The sequence below is a fragment of the Anopheles maculipalpis genome, chromosome 2RL (genome assembly GCF_943734695.1).
Source record: "Anopheles maculipalpis chromosome 2RL, idAnoMacuDA_375_x, whole genome shotgun sequence".
Lineage (NCBI taxonomy): Eukaryota > Metazoa > Arthropoda > Insecta > Diptera > Culicidae > Anopheles > Anopheles maculipalpis.
In genome coordinates, this window is record NC_064871.1 from 55694491 (window position 1) to 55715536 (window position 21046).

General features: G+C 39.6%; 1 protein-coding gene across 26 annotated transcripts in view; it reads right to left on the reverse strand.

Annotated features, from left to right (window-relative positions):
* Positions 1 to 1294: 1294 nt before the first annotated feature.
* LOC126556793 (calcium-activated potassium channel slowpoke) overlaps positions 1295 to 21046 on the reverse strand; it is a 55890-nt gene continuing 36138 nt past the window's right edge. For 4 of the 26 annotated variants that reach the window (XM_050212293.1, XM_050212297.1, XM_050212296.1 and 1 more), the window contains exons 11-23: positions 20504 to 20616; positions 16989 to 17147; positions 16804 to 16880; positions 16070 to 16105; positions 5086 to 5118; positions 4203 to 4344; positions 3077 to 3251; positions 2785 to 3009; positions 2415 to 2694; positions 2193 to 2329; positions 1953 to 2095; positions 1664 to 1883; positions 1295 to 1596 (exon numbers count right to left, since the gene is read on the reverse strand). In XM_050212293.1, the coding sequence (XP_050068250.1) occupies positions 1456 to 1596; positions 1664 to 1883; positions 1953 to 2095; positions 2193 to 2329; positions 2415 to 2694; positions 2785 to 3009; positions 3077 to 3251; positions 4203 to 4344; positions 5086 to 5118; positions 16070 to 16105; positions 16804 to 16880; positions 16989 to 17147; positions 20504 to 20616 (1881 nt within the window). In that variant the 3' untranslated portion in view covers positions 1295 to 1455. Of the gene's footprint in view, positions 1597 to 1663; positions 1884 to 1952; positions 2096 to 2192; positions 2330 to 2414; positions 2695 to 2784; positions 3010 to 3076; positions 3252 to 3949; positions 4016 to 4202; positions 4345 to 5085; positions 5119 to 6710; positions 6789 to 8680; positions 8705 to 10365; positions 10417 to 13001; positions 13077 to 16069; positions 16106 to 16803; positions 16881 to 16988; positions 17148 to 18902; positions 19016 to 20503; positions 20617 to 21046 lie in introns of all 26 variants that reach the window. The other 22 variants (XM_050212282.1, XM_050212299.1, XM_050212306.1 and 19 more) reach the window with 17 other exon arrangements.

Below are 21046 nucleotides of genomic sequence, written 5' to 3' on the forward strand. Positions count from 1 at the left end.
ATTTGTTTTTTTTTGTTTGTTTTGTTTAAACATTATGTCGCGTTTTTTAAGGGATGAATTGTGGAAAAGCGTTATCACTAGCACTAGCGTTATTTGTGTACTTTTTCTCGCTCTCATTTCTCTCTCTCTCTCTCTCTCTCTCTCTCTCTCTCTCTTCCATTCATTCAATCTCGATTTCTATTCTTTGTACATGGCGTATTACATATATAGCTTTTGTTTGATTTCACATTGCCTGTTACCAATCTAACGGCCAATTTTGAAATGGCAGTCCGTCAGCGCGTAAGGTATGTGCAGCAACCCTGCGATGGTACCCCGATTTGAATTAAAAATTTGGAAATTTCGCCTTTCGATCTTAGTTTTGTTACTCCTCCTTCTTACACCTTAACGCAGTCTAACTAAAGATAGATTAAACATACACAAAAGATCAAATGAAAAGATGTAGCGAATGAAAAGGTGCACGAAAACATGGGAAATGAAAACTACTTACAGTTTGGTGCTAACGAAAAGGTACAACAAAATCAAAAGAGGAAAACTAAACATACTGGAAAGAAGAACGATCGATTTATTCGCCTCTACCAAGCAGAAGATGCTAACAAATAAAATACACACACATAATTCACATAAACTCGTCAAAATAGTAACATGTTTAACTCAAACTTAACAACAAACGGCCATACTACAGATGGGCAGAAAAAATACAGGGGGGGGGGGGGGGGGGGGGGGTTGGGTGTAACGAAAATACATCGGATTCGATTGAGCATTGATTTTCTGTTCCTACTCTTGGCCGTTGGGTGAACTAAAGGATATGCACGAAGGGAAAAGGAAGAAAATATAAGCACTTGTTACGGAATGGTGTAGGAAGCAAGTGGAGTTCTTCCCTGTTGTTTTGGCGTTGAAATTTCTTTCCATATGAACAGCCTTTTTGCATGCACAGCCCGGTTGTAGCGTTAGATGCGTGTTTTTTTTACGCATTGACTTCGGTGAATTATATTCATCACAAAAGTGATCGGTTGTGCAAAAGTTTGCAAACTTTAGAATTGAAGAAGAACTGATGGATGTATCTATTTTCCGTGGCCTTCGAAGGCCTTTTCACGTCCCCGTCAGGTTCCTACAACTATTACCGCTCTGTGCACGCTCGATGTAAACTGGCTGCGAATGGTTTTATATACTAGATGGCGCTCTATACCACGTGTTACAATGGATAGTGTATTAGTAGCACCGGTGATGTTCCGAGTAAACAACACCTGCTCAGACTCCGAAATGTATAGCACAGCCGTGCGAAAAACGCTGTTAGTGGTGTACTTTTGTCGTTATTGCTCGCGAAGGTGTGCGAAAAATGTAGACAAGTTTGCGGAAAAATCGCTTGATGTAGAACGCAATCTGGTATATAAAATCAGTTTCTTTTGTTCATATGTATGAGTAGGGTCCATCGGTAAGGGCGCTACACAGTAATAGTCAAGAGTTGTCGTCCTTGTTGGAACCACCGCCACCGACGCCCGCAGCTTGACTGTTTTGATTTCGGCCACCACCGGAAGGTCCGCGTACCGTTGCCGGTTTATACTCCAGCCCGGGGTCGAACTGCATCAGCACAAACACCTGCACAAAAAACTCATTGGTCAATAAACGCGTTCGCAAACGTCTATAGTAAATCTGTCCACCCTACCTGATCGGTTGGCAGTAGGGAAAAGTCGTCCGGTGGATTGGTGATAACGTAGCGTTTGCTACTCGCGTCACAGCTCGAACTGGTATCACGGAATCGGTACAAACCGATGCAGAGCATGCCGTACGACTTGAGGGCCGCCACGAACAGGTCACCGTACTTGCCAGCCTCTCCGAACTGGGCCAACGGCCCATCGTACAGCGATATCTGTCCAACGCGACATCTGTGCAGTTGAGGTGAAAAGATCACATTAACTGTGTGGCTATTTGCGAGCACGGGATACGATGCTTACCTGTCGCGATTACTCAAGCTTTCGGGTGTGCTATAACCACCACGAAGACCAGCACCTTCAGCCAGGATTAATTCTAGTTCCGGTGTAGCTCCACCCGTGATTAACGAACGAATTAGAGTTAAGGCGTTTTGATTGAAGTATGTCTATAAGAAGGTCGAGAGAATGGCGGACGAGAGGAGATGTTTTAATAAATCATGCTTACTACATGTGCAACAGTGGGAAGCAGCAGTGAACACATACCGTGGACATCAGTGAGTCCAGCACACTCACAGCGAACGCTGTACCGCAAGCGAACGGTTGCGTCAGATACAGCTCAGTGTCCGGATCGTCGTCATCGTCTTGATCCAAAAACTGTACATTGCTATCATTAACTAACTCTGTAAGAATACACATATCCCCCCGAAGGGGAGGGAGGGGATTTAAAATTCTGCGATCGATTTCTTTAACACACAACCAGCTTACCTGTTATCATGGGCACATTGGCACCATAAACTGAACCTCGACGCTGCAGAACTATTGGACTACCTACAGGAGTTAAATTGTCTTGCTCGGAGCCGCGCTGGCTAAGCACGCCTATCGTGTCGTCGAATGTCATGGCCTTAATGTTCAGCGATGCCAAGATGGCTTCCTTGTCGGCTAGCGTTGGGTCATCGTTGCTAGGAACTTTCGCTGACAAAATGCAGCACATATCACATAGGTTGACGTTGACGGCACGTAGATCTGCTCTACTGAGAGGCGAACCCTGGACAGATTAAATAGAATAAAAAAAAAAAAATAACGAACATTTTGGACGTGGTTTTTCTAACAGAAGAGAAAATCTTTCAAAACTTACGTTGAGAACGGAGATTTTGGGAAGATTCTGCAGCATCTTCCATTCGCGTCGGATGTATTCGACCGATCCTACGATTACAACGTGTTTCAGTTCGTGATAGTGAAAGTTGGACGCTCGCAACGGCATCACCAAGTTTCGCAGTCCTATCAGTGGGGAGTCCGGATCGGCGAACAGACACACAACAACATGCCCGTTAAGCACTGTCATGGCCGCCTGGTTTCGATCCTAAAAGCAGCAACCGTACATTAGTATTAACCAGTGCAACACACAACCCTCATCGAGCGCTTCCTACCAGTATACACTCCTCGAGGCTTTTCGCCGGGCTCCAGTGGAACATGCCCGTTGAATCGTACTTCATTTCCGTCTTCTCGAAATCGAAATCCTTCGACTGATCATCGGCAATGCCTGCCTGTAGGGTGACTCCGTTTTGACTTTGCGCACCGGATCCACTGCCGCGACTCGTTGGCCTGAATCAGGGGGGTGTTAAAAAAATGACATCATTGTAATAGACCGCACTGCAGTACCACAGCCACGAACAACAATCCCGCTGGCAATACATTTCTAAGCGAACGACTATCAAATAAGCATCCAGGTACGATAACGAAACCAAAGGTTGTTCAAACCATACTGAGCAACAATATGATTAAACGGAGGGGACAGAAAAAAAAACAGGGAATGCTCAACTTTGAAACATTCAATCCAAACGCTAGGAGATTTAAATAAACCAAAATAATGGGAAAAAGAGAAAAACAAAATGAACATTGTGTCAATGCACACAGGCGGAAATTACTCAGGCAATCGAAACGAAATTACGCTATACTTAATGAATGGAAGAAAAAAAAAACTAACACAAGACACAAGTATGGCACAACTGCACTAAAAAGTAAAAGTAATGAGCACTCAGAGGTGGGCGGGGGTGTGGGCGGGTAGGAATGGATGCTGGATGTGGTAGAGAAAGAGCTTAAAAATGTGTTTTTGTGTAAAATCTACTACGAAAGGCATTTGAGCAAAATCAAACCAATGTCAACCAGTACAAAACAAAAATGAAAACAAGAGACACAGCTAAAAGGATTCTATCAGTATCAACAGCAACGGGTGGTATAGAACATGAACAATCAAAATCATATGTAGCGATTAAGAAGAAGAAAAAACAGTGTGTGCATACATTAGCTTCTTCACTTCATAAGCGAGTTGGTAGCCAGCGTACGGGCTTGGTTCGGTTTCGGGTGGCCTGAAAAAATACCAGTATCGGTGTGTGAGTAGTTTCGCTTAAACGATTAACGAGATTATGTGTTTGTTCAAATGTGTCATTTATGTAAATTTCCCCTTTTAAGATGTCTTTGACGATTTTTTTCGGAAATAGAGTTACGTTACGTTGACGTGTAAGCATTAACGTTACGATCGCTACATTTACGTACCTGTTATACGTCGACGGTGATATTAAGTTATCCGGTGGTTGTCTATTTACATTGGGCTTTACTTTGTTAACTTGTTTCGTCGAGTTTAGCATCTGATTCGAGCCGGTCATCGAGACATTGCTTCTTCGGTTTCGATTGATCACTACATTAGAAGGACAATAAATGTGGATGTGCAAGAGCATTAGCATTAGCTGTTCAGATGGTAATGGTCGGACGGTAAGTATACGGTAGAAACGGGACAAACAGGTGTGTAACATCAGGAAACATCGAAGGAAATAGTACACGGTTCATAATAGAATGGTGCCATGACACAACACTGAAAGAGGTCTGAGATAATCATTGTAACAACCAACAACAAGTAGGGACGGGTTGATAAGACGGGTTGATAAATAGCATTTACAGGTGAAGAATAAATTGTTGAGAATAAATTGAGAATAAATAAACATGGAAGACCATACAGAAAGGTAGGCACGTATTATAAATATAACAGAAGCATTATCAAATAAGCATTATTTACACATTAATTACGAGAAGAAGAAAAAAAATCATTGCTACCAAAAAGAGGCTTAATAGATAGATAAGACAATTGGGCACACATAATAGAAAAACGAAAATTGAAACGTCGAATAAAAGATTTCATAACTGCCACGAGCAGTCGATCGAGCTTTACACTTTTCGGAACAAACAGAACCAAACACAGTTTCACAGTAACAGAAAGGCAATAAAATAGAGACAGCGAAAACAAACATGTACAGAGAGAGTGAGAGAGAGAGAAAGAGACAGAGAGATAAATAGGAAGAGAGACACAGAAATAGAGAGCTATAAAAGAAACGATTGAATAATATTAAGTCCGCAAATGGGGAAACATTCATTTGACACTCACAATTTATATCCTCTCGATCCCGAGTTATATCGCCTGGGTGTGTGCGGACAATGGTTTCGATTCGGTCCAGGTATTGCCCGTCACGGGTATCAGATTTTTGGTAGTATGTGTGTGCGACATGAAAGGCAGGATGATGTCGAGAGATTGGTGGACGATCGATCAGTTGATGATGAAGGATGCAGTAGTAGTTGCAGTATGGCACAACCAGGTGCACATTTCACCAGGTGCATTGAGTGTATTGTGTGAGTGTGTGCATGTGTGATATGTTTCCATTTTAGATGAACCGTTTGATGCGGTTTTGGGTGTGTGTGTGTGTGTGTGTGTGTGTGTGTGTGTGTGTGTGTGTGATGTTTCAGGTTATGCCGGTTCGAAAAGGAATGGTTAGAAAAAGAACAACGGAATGCACAATTAGTCATGATGTACTGCCGTTTGGCTTTCGCATGATTGCTAAAGATATAGGCAATATAATTATATCTTCAGTCTTCGATACATTATACGCAAGCGTATAATGGTTCGATCGACCGATGATAGTATTTGCGACGCTAAACAAAGCAATTCAATAATCAAACTGATGCAACGTAACGCTAGCAAAAGCAACTTGGTTAAAGCGATAAAGGATCAACGGAAAAACTTTCTACGGATGCGAATACAAATGCATAAAATACCGAAGGTGGTTCAGATAAAGAGGACAAGCTTGTTCATGCAATCATCGGGCCGCCCAATGCATCTACACCATCAGTAGTTTTCGTTAGAATCAGAGTGTAAGAGCCAACTAACTATACTGTCGACTAGCTTTACTGTCATCAAATCACAACACACAACGATCAGATTTAGATTTAAAATAAACCCGACGGATGGAAACACACAACGAAATACAGTTTTGTAACAAGCATTTACTTCAGGATCCATCTGTTATTGATTATCGTACGTGCGTGTAGGCGGCTGCTGATAGATTTCTTGGAACCTTGATCAAGAGTGTATAGATTCGTAAGCTTTGGCGAAATTTTGTTCCGTTTCCTGCACGTTTGAATTTAAAAATGAGTACTGCAGGATTGTGGTTGCTCTCACAATTGTTCTGCTGTATAATCTTGCTTTACTCTGATATACTTTTATTGTTTGCTGCCGTTGAGTTTGCTATACTCTATCGAACAGATACAGTATGGTGTTACGAGAATGGAAATACTATACAATTTTCAAAATATAGAACCTTACACTATTTATAACGTAAGCAAATCTATATAACTGTTTTAGAAAACGAATGTAACCAGAATTGACAATCTAACAGTAAAAAAAATTATTACCTAGGGTACACACATTAAACAGCGTTCGGAAACGAAAAACTGTTTCAATAGAAACAATAAACCCAACACCGCTTAACGCACGCGTCAAACGAAATGTTCTTAAAAACGAAAGGAACTGTACATACATATGTTGACGCACAACATAACGCTAGAAAGAACGTGTGTTGCTGCGAGGGGTTGGTGGGAAGTGGCTAGGCGTGACACAATTAAAATAACGTAAATGATAATAAGTTTGACGATCAGAAGAAAGTAAACCAAAAACGAAAAAAAAAAAACGTTGCAACAAGCAGAAGGATGGAATTCGACAAGAAAAGATCAGTTTACCCGATGAAATTCCACGAACATGCACCCGCTTCGGAAGTTCCGGTGGGGTGAACGTGGGAGCAGGATGATGACCGTCGTCTGCAAAAGTCATACAAACAAGAGCTCTAAAGTTTGTTTCGCTTTACGGAACGTCACGCGTTCACGCGACAATAAAAGCCGAAAACGAAGAAGAAAAAAAAACAAAAACAAAAAATAACCGAAACTTAGAGGAACTATCAAAAATTTGCTATTTAAAAAAACAAAACGGGAACATCTTAGTGTTATTACGATAGAGGAAAAACCCAAAGACAAAACACAAAATCGTATCATTTTACACTACACATGTCAAAGAGTAAATAAGAAAAGTGAAGGTGTGTTTGTGTGCCAAAAGAGAAAGAGAGAGAGAGAGAAAGGAAAGAGACAATAGAAAGTTGCAGAAAATGTGGTTAATTTAAAAAAAAAAGATTAGTTGTTTGTTTGATTGCCTTACAAGGTGGAAAGCGGTTTGAAAGTTTTTGGCATTGGCAAAAAGCGCGCAATGGCAGTGTTTTTCAACTACAGTCAACACCACGGACACTACCATGGGAAGATGCAAAATAATGAAGCGATCAACACCACCAAACAAACTAAAGCAAATCTATCTGCAGGTGGAACTTGTAAAAATAATTAAACAAAAAAAAAACAGAACCAATATGATGTATTACAGAAAATCACAATTAACTTGGATGGTGGTAGCGGAAGCGTTTCGAGATTTCTTTAAGTACAAGGGCACTAGCGGTTAAATGGATTAAAAAACTGAATCGATTAGACTATAACACACAACAGCAGAACAAAACATGAAAAAAACAAGAAAAGCACTCAGAGCAGTCTCAGTAAAAGCATGACCTTATTTTTTCTAGGCACGATTTTGGATACAAAATGTTCAAACAGACAGAGCGTGAAGCAAGGAATGTATACACACAACATACGATATAATATAATACAAAATGCAGTACAAGACAGTGTCAATATACAAACACACACACACAAATGATACAAAAGATGAAAAGCCCACAATGATCAAAGCGAAGCGAATAGCGCGGGCGCAACCCTGGACACGATGGTCGGTGGTCAGGTTTGTAAGATTATATCCGCGCGCGTGATTATAATCTCTATAGCATTAGCGCGTGAGAGTGGGTGATGCCAATGAGCCATGTTTGGTTACTTCTCAATTGTATGAAATAAAATAAAACGTGTGTGCTATTGCTATTGCTCAGAGGTTTCGGCAAACGTAGTTGCATGAGACAAAAGTGTAAGAATGAGATCCTACAGTCTACTGCTAAATGTGATTAACCTTCTACTATATATATGCGTGTGTGTATGTTTACTCTACTTAAGCTTTTGTGATTTTTTGTTTTTGGTTCTTTTTTTAAAATTATTTTAGAAAGAATTTAAACGTTTTCTTTTTTGTTGTTGTAAGTTTCAAACAAGTGGTAGTGTAATGCTTGATTTTGTCCATTGTTTTTAGCCAATACTATGCGAGCTCATCGAACGAATTCGAGACGCTCACTCTGGTAACTATCGCTATACCCCAAATTATAATAATTACAATCCACATCTCAAATCACAAGCATTTGGCCATCGCAATACGGAGCATATTTGCAGCATAGCAAAACACATACAGACATTAGTCTATACGTCTTTTCAGGAGTTTCCCGGTGATGCTCAGCAGCGTTGTGTTTCGGTTTTTCTTCCAGATTTTTGCATGTGGTGGGTACGAGGGTGCAGATAAGCCTTTTGCTTGTATGATACATCTCAATTAAATACACACAAAAATATGCATCTTTCTGAGGAAACAAATCAAAAACTGAGGAAACATTATCCCCACTCTTGCACACACACAGGGAACACTTGGGAAAAAAATGCGTTCTTGTCTGTTTTGTTACAATGAATGCGCGGCACTTTCTATACACTACTGCGTTTATGTGTACGATACTAGGATGAAAACTTACGTGTTGGATGTAAGAAATCGTCGGCTATAGAACGGTAAATGGGGGTTTTGTGATTTGTTTTTTTGTCATGTTTTGTACAAACATTTGATTAATTTCGTTGGCCCCAAGATTCGTTTTTCGTTGTTCATTGCGCAACACGAGTTTAGAAATTGGTTGCAGAGGGAAGGAAAAAGTTATTATAATCAGTTAACAACAGATAGTAGAATCATGGTTTTATATAAATGCAGTACGACTGGTAGATATAAACGCCAAACAAACTTGGGGCGGGATGAACGCAAATCGATTCAACTGTAGAAGCTCCAGCCGAATTCAATAACCAACCAATTAACTGATTCATTGCTAGCCATTATGCTGTAATGGTTCGTTTTCCGGACTATACACCTAATGTTTTTGTTTTGTTTTTTTTTTTTGTTTTTTTCGTTATCCAATTGTCAAGCCTTATTCATGATGGTGTACTTTTGGTATACATACTCTACAGAAGACGATTTGACACTCGCGCAGGACACAAAGAATGACAGAAACATAAAAGCTAGTGTTTAGAAACAAAAAGTATGTTGAGATTACGACAAGAATCACAAACATATACAGTAAATAAAGCGAACAAGTAATACAGTTTTTGAACGGCTTATTAATATTAGTAGTGGTAGTTGTAGCATCTCGTAGCAAAAGACAATCTCTTTGACTCCCAAGTAAAAGGAAACCGTTGAACAGATGCGAGTTCAACAAATATAATCGGCACGTTTATTCACAGCCAGAAACAGGAAAGAGCAAAAATGTATCACCGAAACTAAGAAGGGAAAAATATTCAGAGGCAAAGCGAAACTATCGGCGCTACTCCGGTACGCCCGGAATTTTGTTTATTTTGCGCTAGTTTTGCACTGCGTCCGAACGTTCACAACACGCGCACGACGGTGCGAATGTTTCTTCGAAATTGTTCCTCACGATTACTTATAACGCTATGGGCCAAACGCTTAACGATTCATCGCTTTAGTGTAGTAACATTACTTAACATTACACTACACGCTTATCCGAGGAACAGTTTCGGGACTATCAGCACCAGGGGACAAGAGAACAAGATTGGGAGTACATGAGCACAAAGGGAAAGTATTGAATAAAGGAAAAACTAATTCCTTCGCTTGCATGTTTATTCTTTGGTACGGTTACGTAGGAACACACGAATAAAAGAAGAATAAGAACGGATCGGGCTCTGATACTGAAGAATAGGAATCTGCTCTATTGGCATATTTAAAGTCAACCATCTAATACAGGACATGAAACATAAACACTGACACATGGGCTGGGATCGACCGGTTTTAGGGTGATGATGGTGTGTTATAAACGTCTTAATTACTTTTTTTTTCTTTCTTTTGAAAACTATCGCGTTTTACGGACCCCGTTGAAGGGAAGGGAAAACATTGAATTAACAACAAAAAAAAAACACGACATATCTAGTTGGTATAGTAAAGAGCCGGTGGCCAAATGCTCAATAAACATCGCCACCGGGTGGGAGGAGATACGGATTTTTGGTCACGCTATTCTAGGGAATTTTCCGTTCAAAACCATGTAACAAAAGACGTAACAAAACATACAATATACATCATATAATAGCATCGACTGATAAATAGTTACCTAACATTGTAATCTTATCTTAGTTTAGTTTAGTTTGTTTTTACAATCATACGTACTTGCACGTCCAACAATCTGAATCGCTCGGACGCCTTTTCTGAACGTTGCCACTGTATATTTGCGTGCAGTATGGCATAAGGGAAGGACAACAACGTTACGTTACATACGGGATTAATAAAGCGATCATCCGTCACCAAAATGGTAGAGGCGTGCGTTTGGTTTTTGTTTTGGCAATATAATGGTATTTGGTTGGTTTAGCGACAAGTTAACACCGTTTGCGCGTCACACCAAGGCGGAGGTAGACGTGTATATTATCACACAATTGGCAATGTACCGAACATTCAATACGATAACGATGGGAAGAGATAAAGAAAAAAGAGAAAAAGAATCAATAGTATGATTGCAGTTAAACAAAACAGGAATGACTTAAGCTGTAGAAGGAAGGCGGGTTAATTGCGGGTCTCCGTCTCTGGACAAGGGCTTTGTACGTTTTGCACTGTTGTAAGGGCGACAGCAAGGGCGCAACAGTGTCCTTAACGACAGGTACGCGTATAGATTAAACGACGGGATACACAATGATCGACATACTGGAACAGCGAGCCTTGAGGATATCTTCGGTTAAAGAATTGTGATGGAGAATGAGGGGAAAAATGAGATGAGCTTTACAAAAATAAAAATATTTAGGACTAAAATTAAGACAGCTGTAAATGTACACCACAGAAGCGTTCTCTATCATTCAAACCTCACTTTTCGCTGGTTTCATTCACGTCCAACACACAACGATCGTTTGAACATTGGGAATTGCCGGTGTTACGGATGTAAAGAATGTGTAAAACTGTTTGTTTTTTATACAAATATATAATTAACTTTACATCCATTACCAGATGTTGGGTACAATGTACAAGGAAAACCAACCGTATCATTCGAATATGTAATATTCCATGCACTACATGTAGATAAAAAAAAAAACATTGATTAGGAATATTAACACATCGTCGTTTAAGTTACACATAATACAGTTTATAGTCGAACAACAATAACCCTGCCGCTTGTCTGCAAATAAGCGAGCAAATTTTACGCTGTACACGGAACTGCCATTAGATTTACAATAATTCATGCAGTTACCTACATTGTACAACTCTTCACGACAATTACGCCTCGTGAGCTTTAGAGTCGCTGCGTCGTGACATCAAGGGCATTTCGATGCTCATATTACACATTTTTACATTGTACCGATATCATTAGAAGCAAAACATTGAAGTATACAGTGTTTGAAGCTTCTTAACGCGCTGAGGAAACTAAACAGAACAAATAGCGATAACGATTATTGCTTCGAGGATTAAAACATCAACTTAAAAAAAACAAAGCCGCATCATCAATCGAGTTGTATACCAGCGAAAGGTTTACCCACAAGTATCCACATAAATGGTGGTGCAGTATAGATGCTTGGAGTAAAAGAACATTTGCAAAAAACAGGTAAAATACGTGTAGACTCTTGGTCCATGAAATTTCACGTCACGTTTCCACGAGCACAAGCTTCACAGCCTTTCGTTGATTTGAAATAGCTGAGAGAATAGAATTAGTATGAAATTTAAGAAGTTTCTTTCAGAATCTCTGTTGTGTACTAACAAACTCTAGAATTTTTAAAAGTTTTGTTTTGTTTTGTACTGTTTTGCTTTGGGAAAATAACTAACGTGTTTTAAAATCACATGCGAGAGCTCAGTAAGTGAGATCCTAGTGTGCGTCATTTCGTTCATGACCGTGGACGTGTGAGTGCGGCATTGAAATTCTGAACTAAAGGGGGAGCTGGCTGGCTGGCTAAGTAGTAGGAGCATCCAAATTCTGTTTTGTGAGTAAGTGTTTATTATATTCAAACCAAACCAAAATCAAAAAGCCGCGGAACATGTGACTTCACACTATGACACATTCCAGGTAGGAGAAAATTGCTGAAGAACAGCGCAGAACATCAGCTAGTATAAATTGGGTAAGTGTAGCAGCAAGTGTAGCATTAACAGAAGAAGAGTTTAGTTGTTTGGTTTTTATTTAAGGGGTTGTTAGTGCGGTAAGCGATCGATACAATTAAACAATAAACGGAAAAGTTGGAAAACCAAACATGAAACAAATCAAATAACAATCTTTTCGTTTTAGGTAACTTATTTGCAAATAGGTGAACAACAGAATATCCAAAGAAACAACAACGGTGAGAGAACATTTCTTGTTCCTGTTTCGAAGACATTAACAAACTGAAGAGCTCAAAAATACACTCCTCGCTTAACGTATCGGAATATTGGCAGAATGCAAATAGCAGTAAGTAAAAGGCGTAAAATAACACACATACAAATCAATGTACAAAGACGAACATATCAACGCATAAATGGTATGAATCGGTAAGTAAGGTAGCATAAAGATAGGGAACAGTTCCAGCAGAGCAGGAGTTAGAGCGTGAATAGATAGAACTTTACAGAACGGAGCGGAACTAAACGGTTGATAAAAAAATGAAACCAAAACAAAGAATGGAAAGTATTAGATTGTTGGTAAATTATACATTCACTAGCAATATTAACTTCAACGGCATTTGTGGAAAAAAGGTAATTGTGTCCTAGTAGATTCAAGAAAACTGAGGGTAGGTATAGGCGGGATATAGTAATATGTTGCATATACAATATACATTTGCCTTGAATGTTTGGTATCGTACCGTCGATGTAAGTGTGACAGGCGGAGTTAAGGCCCTGTTTAACCATTCCTGTCTGCATCATAATCATGCCCACATCTGAAACGCGTACATGTATAATAAGAAAAAACGATATTTCGATAAATAAAACAAAATTCTTGTTGTAGAGATACGGGACGTAGCATAATGACACTTGAGCAAAACACAGGAGAGCGGAGAAGGGAATAACCGCTGTTGGATGGACTGACGAGGACGATGATGATGATGAAGATGGCGACGATGGAGCGATGTGTGGAGCAGTAGCACTGTCACCTGCGAAACAGGCGACGTGTAATGACGTAACGTAATGTGGATGGCGCTTTTATGGCACGATGCGAAAGATACGGGGAACCCTCTTGCCGCTGTAACATTAAAAACAACATTTTCGATCAAACAACCCCTTTCACCCTACTTCCTCACTCCCCATCCCTTCCCACACACGCATAAATAGCCCAGGAAAGGGTGATTCATTTGTACAATGAGCATTAGTCCGATCCTAACCAGAGCAGAAGGGCAACATACATACTTAGCATCTTGCATCTTGCAGCCAGATGCAGTACACAGTTGACGAAAAGGTCTATCATCGCTAACTGACTAGATGTGGCAACTATAAGTATAAGTATTACACTTCCTCTTTTTCGCTTTGTCAGAATGGCAATGATGGACAGCTATAGATCTCGAGCGACATGAGATACCCGAATTGCAGTTGATTTGCGTTTGCAGTTTCGAATTAAGGTCCAATAACCGTTGCTTAGATAGAGTATTCTACGACAGAAATGATGTTGAATGTTACTCATGCTATTACAAGATGTGTGGGAGATAGCGTATCGGAAACGATGTATGGGTACGGGAACGACAGTTTTCTTATTCATCTACTCAATTAAATCGTGCTGAAGTACCAGGCAATCATGCAGAAACGGAAGAAAGAAAACAACGTATGGTTTAGTAACGGCTTTGGTGGATCAGAGTATTGTGATGAGCGTTGGTGGTAATTACTTCAAATGAATATGGAACCGATCCCCAACCCTCCTGACTTTTATCGTATTATGACGAAGTCGCTGTACATGTTCACCGGAAATATTTGAGCGAATCATTTCGAGCTTTCGGTAAGAACATTTTAACGGAAAAGATTGGAACATGTGAGGATATTCTGATGTTCGCTAGCGTCTCAATAAACACAACATTTGACGGATTTCTATAATTAAGCACAAAACGTGATTCGTTCGTTGCTGTATGAATGGTAATGTGGTATTTTGTAGCGCACCAATAAATTTAGGTTCCCTGAGACTGTACGATAATAGAGTATGAAAAAATAAAGAGTCTTAGGCAGTATGGTACAAATCATGAAAGTACAATCTGTTCATCGAGAGTGCATGTGGCGATTCAAGATTTGTATGGTTTTATATGGTTTTGAAGGATGTTTTAAACACATGGCTAACTTCTCAATAGCTTTTGGTTTACAGTTTCTCACTTTCTTCTAGATAACTCTTGTCTAAACTGGAGTTTGGTATAGTTGATTATAAAAACATCAAATCCTTTTTCTTATACGAGTAAGTATCTCAGCTAACAATGTGTGTGTGTTTTTCTTGTTGAACAAATGGCAGTCTATGACTTCCCAGTGTTGCCATACTTGCTCACATAAGTACATTTAAACACATTAACTGCACATTTCTAATGTTTATGCTTAATTTATATTATGTCTCAACGTTTGGATCTAAATAGTCATCGATCGAACTGTACCAGTAATATGTCATACACTCTCTTCATGAAAAGATTGTGCAAACAGGTTCGTCACAATACGGACTAAATTTGACGTAAAAGTTCACTAAAAATTGAGATAAAACATCAAGAGAGTAGAATAAAAAACAAGTGAAGGGTATTGATCTTTAACTAATAATTCTGATCGATTTTATTCAAATTCAAGATATAAGCTCTAAACATGTTCGCAGAGCACCGTAGCTGTTGCTGTTGCTTTTGTTTATTTGTTTTACCATCATGAGATGGTGGAACAACGTCCAGAGTGAAATTAAAATTGAAGTAGCCTCCAAAGAGTACTATATAATGTGCCGTTCCCCACCCGCCTAGTTATTTGTTTATTGATTGATTACAGTGCTACTTAATGAAATGGTACAAAAACCAAACCTAAATGTACATATTATAAGTAGTAACCATCTGCCGGCTAATGTTAAAACAAACGAAAAGAGTGCTAAATATTTAAAACGTAAAATACTATTTCCCAACCCACAAATTGGACGCGAAATGCAATGGACGAAGAGAATGAGTTTTGTCTAAATCCGGCCGATGCTGACGCTTTAGAATATTTTTATGGCAAATTTAAATTTATATTACAAAGTACATAATCATTAGACAGAAAAGCGCCCATTCTTTGCTGCAGCAGATAGTTAAAAATCAATACTACTATTTACTGGGTACATACTTTATAGAAAAGTAAAAAATGTATTAGAGAAAAGAGAAAGTGAGAAAGAGAGATAGATAGATAAATACAGCATCCAATGCGCATCAAAATTCCTCCTATGTACAGGTGCAATAGTTACTGCAGAGGAACTGTTACTGGCTGAGTACTGTTGTACTCGCTTGTACATATGCGCACGAAAATTAAATATGTGTGTTTGTGTGTTGAGTAATACTATACAAACGAATCTAAACTTAAGGAAGAGTTAGTAAGATAAAAGAAAACAAGCTTTCTTGTAAATACTTTTTCAAAAGTGTACTTTCAACTGAACCTGTTACACAACAAACCAACTATTAAAAAGGGGTTTCGCGCTTATGAAAATATAGCCTCTTTTTATTGGTTTCAAAATGCAAATGGGATAGTAAGGTAACATAGGAACGTAACAAAGGGAAAACGAAACCAAATAGTTTGAAATTAATATAAGAAATTTCGATAGATACAAATTAAAACGGGAAGACAACTAGTTCAAAGAGAAACGAAAAATATTGTATCAAGTTGAGAAAAGAGGAAATGAAACAACGAAAGTTCTAAACTAAAGTACAAGAGTAGTCGAGAGAAAAAACGTATGCAATTGCTTTACCTAGATCGCCTATTTTTGTCCTCGTTTGTGCTGTCACTGTACAATGCGTAACGAACACACACACACAGATACATACACACACACAAACAGAACAACACAGTCGTGTTCGGATAGGGTTCATATTGTTCATTCGAGGCAATCCGTTCGATAATCGCAAAACACAACACATCGCAAGTATCGATCATGTGTTCGATAGAGGTGGACGTATTATTTGTTTGGTTTTATAGTGTTTGGTTCAGCGCAGAACATTCGGAGTTCGGAGTCGCAGGAGAATAAAAATAATTAGAAAAGATTATCAAGATTAGGAGATGAGCTTCTTGGTCAGTTGTTAATATGCTATCAAATTGGGTAGACAATATGGCTTTGGGGGAATGGTTGCTCGGGTCACTAGGGTTGGTACACCGGTATAGAGTTGGAACGGAAGGAAGAGATGTAAGATTGTGGAATGTGGTAGTACTAGGGTGAAAAGGTTAAGACGTTGAGTCGCTGGCATTTCTCTCCAGTTTGGAAACAGGCAACCGATGTCGGCAATCGAAATATGCAGTCTGTAAGATCCACACAACTCGTTGGATCGTATTGGCGAAGACACCTTTCTCCGGTGTCAAACATGTCGATCAATGAGCATAGTCGTGGATTACACACAATCGACAATCTTGTTGGTAGATTGTTTCTGATTTTTGATTATTCTGGGAAGTAGTTATAGAAAGGGAATGGTCGATTCAACGTATACTTACAGTTTTTGCATTTGCATTTCTTTATTAACGTTTCATCCTTGATATCGTCATGACACGCTTTGCAGTAGAACCACGCACTGAAAAGAACAAACACGCACATAGTTAGCATAAAACGTCAACTTGATTTTGCGCACTGTCGCGCCAGCTTGGCTAACTCTTGGCTGCCGGTCGCCAGTTGTTCTCACCGCTTTACTTCATCCGCACTCTGCGCTATGAAAAAGCCTTGCGTGTTGGCTAGTATTTTAGCACCTCGAGGATTGATGGAAATCTTGCTATCGTTGCCTTCTTCGCCGCCCTTGATCTCGATGGCTAGCAGTAACAGTTTAAGCTTGGTGAAACATAGCCTAGGTCGCGAACGTGATGGAAAAGCAGGTGAATTAGTGAACCGATTGGCAATAAACGATCGCGAATGTTACAGTGACGATAAGAGTGACTGATCATTTCGAAGAATAGATAAAACTACATGATAGGAAGGTTACGCTGATGCAGAGGAAAATACAGACATGAAGAGGATTGCTAACTACGCATGCATGGTGTTCTACTAACTACTGTTCTACTGTACTACTGTTCTAATGTGTCGGTGCTACAGATATTGGATAAAAATTATTTTTGCGTGTATTGAATGGTTTATAAATTTATCAAATGTTTGCATCTGTATATTCGTGGTCTGGTTGGAACATCATCAGCATATATACGTTGCATATTTTGCTGGCGTATGCAACCACTTTAGCTGCTATTATTGACACACAGCTACATATGCTACTTTCTATCAATGGGGCGAACTACGCATGGATACGAACAATTGGGTATATGCAATAATTTACACAAAGTCTGAACATGGACTTTGTTAGTATGTTCGAGTTTGTTCGATACGAAGCACGCTTAGCGATTATACAAGCACTATTGTACACTACTCATCGGCCAACGGAGGAGTTGCGATCGCCCTTGCGTTTTTAGGGAAAAGCGGGACTCACTACGGCGAAGGTACATAGGAGCAGGACTGGAATGCTTATCACTACAAGCACCTACGCTTCATAGTTTTAAAAAAGATGGAACGACAACGACGATGTTAGGGTGAAACAAACTTCAACCAGGAAATCGATGCGGTGAAAGGATGACAAACTGGCGGACAGGAAATTGGTTACAGAACGCTTGCTCGATCTATATATATGGTTGTTGATCTATGGTTCGAATGGTGAAGCTAGGTGAATTACGGTAGAGAAAAAAAGGTGACGAAGCAAGGCAGCGGTGGCGCGCGCGCGTGCTTACCCACTACAAGAACTACGAGAGTTCGCTTAGGCTCAGCTCAACTAATCGAGCCAGCTGCTATGTTATCGCGAAGAGCGAAGCCTTTAGTACAACGCTTCAAGTTAAGGGGGCAGAGGATTATTGAAAACACATGAGCAAAGCTCATCTAAAAAATCATATAGAACCATAAATAATAGTCTGTTGAGTATTCAGAAAGGTACAAGGAATGTCAAACACGTAGTCCAAAAGTATTGTCAATTTTAATTTAGAGAGCGAAACATTTGGGAGCCATTAGAAGTTAACCAAATAGTTAGATTATTGTTTTGTTTGTAAACAAGTTTGACACATTTGACTTCCGTTACATACAGATAATATAGAGAAACACAATAAAATAAAGTTATAGCGTTAGAATGAACTACCGGACTACTTGGACTAGAAAGGACTATTCGGATCGCCACGTATTGTTATCACACACTAATACAAAACGGTTAGTACTGTTAGTGTTTTCACTGTTAGAAATAGAGTAGTTAATAGTGTAAAAATAAAATCGAAATAATACTCATACTAATTAATATCTGTGATTAGTATTGGTAATAGCAATACCGGACAGGGGGGATGGAGGAGAAAAAGTGACAGTAATAGTAACAGTAAATATTCTATGATCGTAACTGAACACTAAGAGAAGTAAGAGAAAGAGATGTTACTAGTAGAATTAGAAACGGGAGGTATCTTAGAATAAATGTCACAGCAAAGATGGCTAACTGTGTCTGCTTAGTAATGATCATGAAACCGAAAAGAGAAAAACAAAAACAAAATGTAGTTAATTGTAGCAAAATAAAGGGAACTCTTACTCGCTGGCTTGTGGAAAAGTCATGCCGGTAAAAGAAGGTGATAAGGTTTCGGTATACATCTCACATCCGGTACCCTGTAGGTAATCATTTTGCCAGGCCTGTGTATCTGGCGACTGTAATTAGTAGAGATACGGGAAAGACAGAAAAAGAGAGAAAGAAAGAAAGATAACAAAAGCGGAAGGATATGATACGACAACAGTGGTCGAACAGCTGTGTGTGTCCGGGACACTCTTTCAACCACCTCGCTCTGACCAGGTGAAGGTAATTTGATGTTCCAGTAACCCTTGCAGTGCGGGCTTTATGCGTTTAGAAATGAAAACGTAGCGTCTTATGGAACGAGAACCATTGCTAGAAAACCAGGTAAAACACGGGAAAACACGCAATGGTAGGACTAGGTGGACTAGGCGTAGCGTTTTCTTCGTGTATGTATCAATAGTCAATAATGTGTCTTCTGTCCAAGCGAAACAAACAGTCCGCTGTCAAGTGAGAACCAACGATCACACGGTCGAGATGTGTTGACGCAAATGATGGAAAGGAATGTTGATACGGTAGTGAAATGTCGAACACCATTAACCGAGTAAAGGGAATTGTTTCAGACCACAGGATTAACGCATCTTAAACGCAAAACGGGAAGGAATTTTATGTTTTCATTCTCTAGTTTGGTGAACCAATATAATTCCCACAGATTGCGTCCAATAGAATGAAAATGTACCTATGTACCTCTATTAAATATTGCCATGTTTGTCAAGCGGAAGGAAAAAGCGAACATCTATCGGGATGGCAAGACAGTATGACAATATTTTGGTAAATCTCGTATAGAACTCGTAAGGCAGAATGAGACGTGCGAACCTCGGAATACAATCGAAAGGAAACAATGACAAATTATCCTGGCTGGGCGCACATTCAACAGACGTGATAAGCATACTTATTACCCAACTGTACGATTTATTCCTAAAACATTGAAAGCACTGGCAACAAACAGTTGCCATAAATTTGAACTGTTGATACAATTTTTTAGTGTAGTGTAGGCATAAAAAATTAACCAAACGGCCAAACAATACGTCATCTAAATATCAACCACATCCACACATTTGCATCCAGTTGATGCCGCTATACATCTGTGAAGGTAAAATGTGTACACATTGAAACCAATGTTGGCTGGACATGTGTTGCAACTGTTGAACGGAGATATTTTCATTGATGGGATGGTGTTTTCTATGGTGTATGTTTTGTGGATTAACATTCTTGTGAACGGGGAAATGTGTACGTTATTTTTATATCCAATGTGCTCTGATTAGCACCAAGATGGCGCACTACTACAAGTGATTGTTGCATGGAGCAAATAAAATGATAGTACAATTTAGAAGTAATGGTCAAACAGAAGATGGTGAAAGCGCCAAAAATCAACTCAAGTTACAAAATGGCAGCATTGGTGGATAGCATATGCACAAATCACACAAATCACACAAACACACACACACGAACAAAGACACACAGGACGAAGAAATTGGACGGAGAGAGTGATTAAAGAGACAGTCAAGAAAGACAGAGAAAGAGGGAGAGGTAGCGTGACTGTGTTGCGTATTGTTGCAGGGACTTACTCTGTCGCTTGCGCAAACGGCATACCAATGAAAGATGGACTCAGTGTTTCGGTGTACATTTCCATCCCCGTTCCCCTGAGATAATCATTCGTCCATACTTGCATGTCTGGTGACTACAAAAGGGGTTTGATTTCGAGGTTGGAGTTGAAATATCAGTATAACAAACCAGGATGATCTTACGATTACAAGAGGGATATATGGAGAGGTGGTGCTGGTGGGAAGTGCGGAGGGGAGAAAGAGAAGGGGTGGGGGAGGAGGGTTATATGGGATCAAGAGCATCTGTTGCAACAGCAGTGAAAGTTCGCGTATCGTTTTGAGAGCAATTAACAAAGTTGCAGTACAGGGACGGTGGTTAACATAAACCAAGTGCACGACACAGAAAAATCAAAACAAACGACAAAAGGTGGTGCGATTTGTAAGATGTATAATATAGTGCAAAATAAAACTGAAGATAGGCCAAATCATACAAGGTTGATGAACGATGGTGGAAATTGCGAGACTGCAGGATGAGTGGCAGTTCAATTCTTTACAGTAATAGCATGT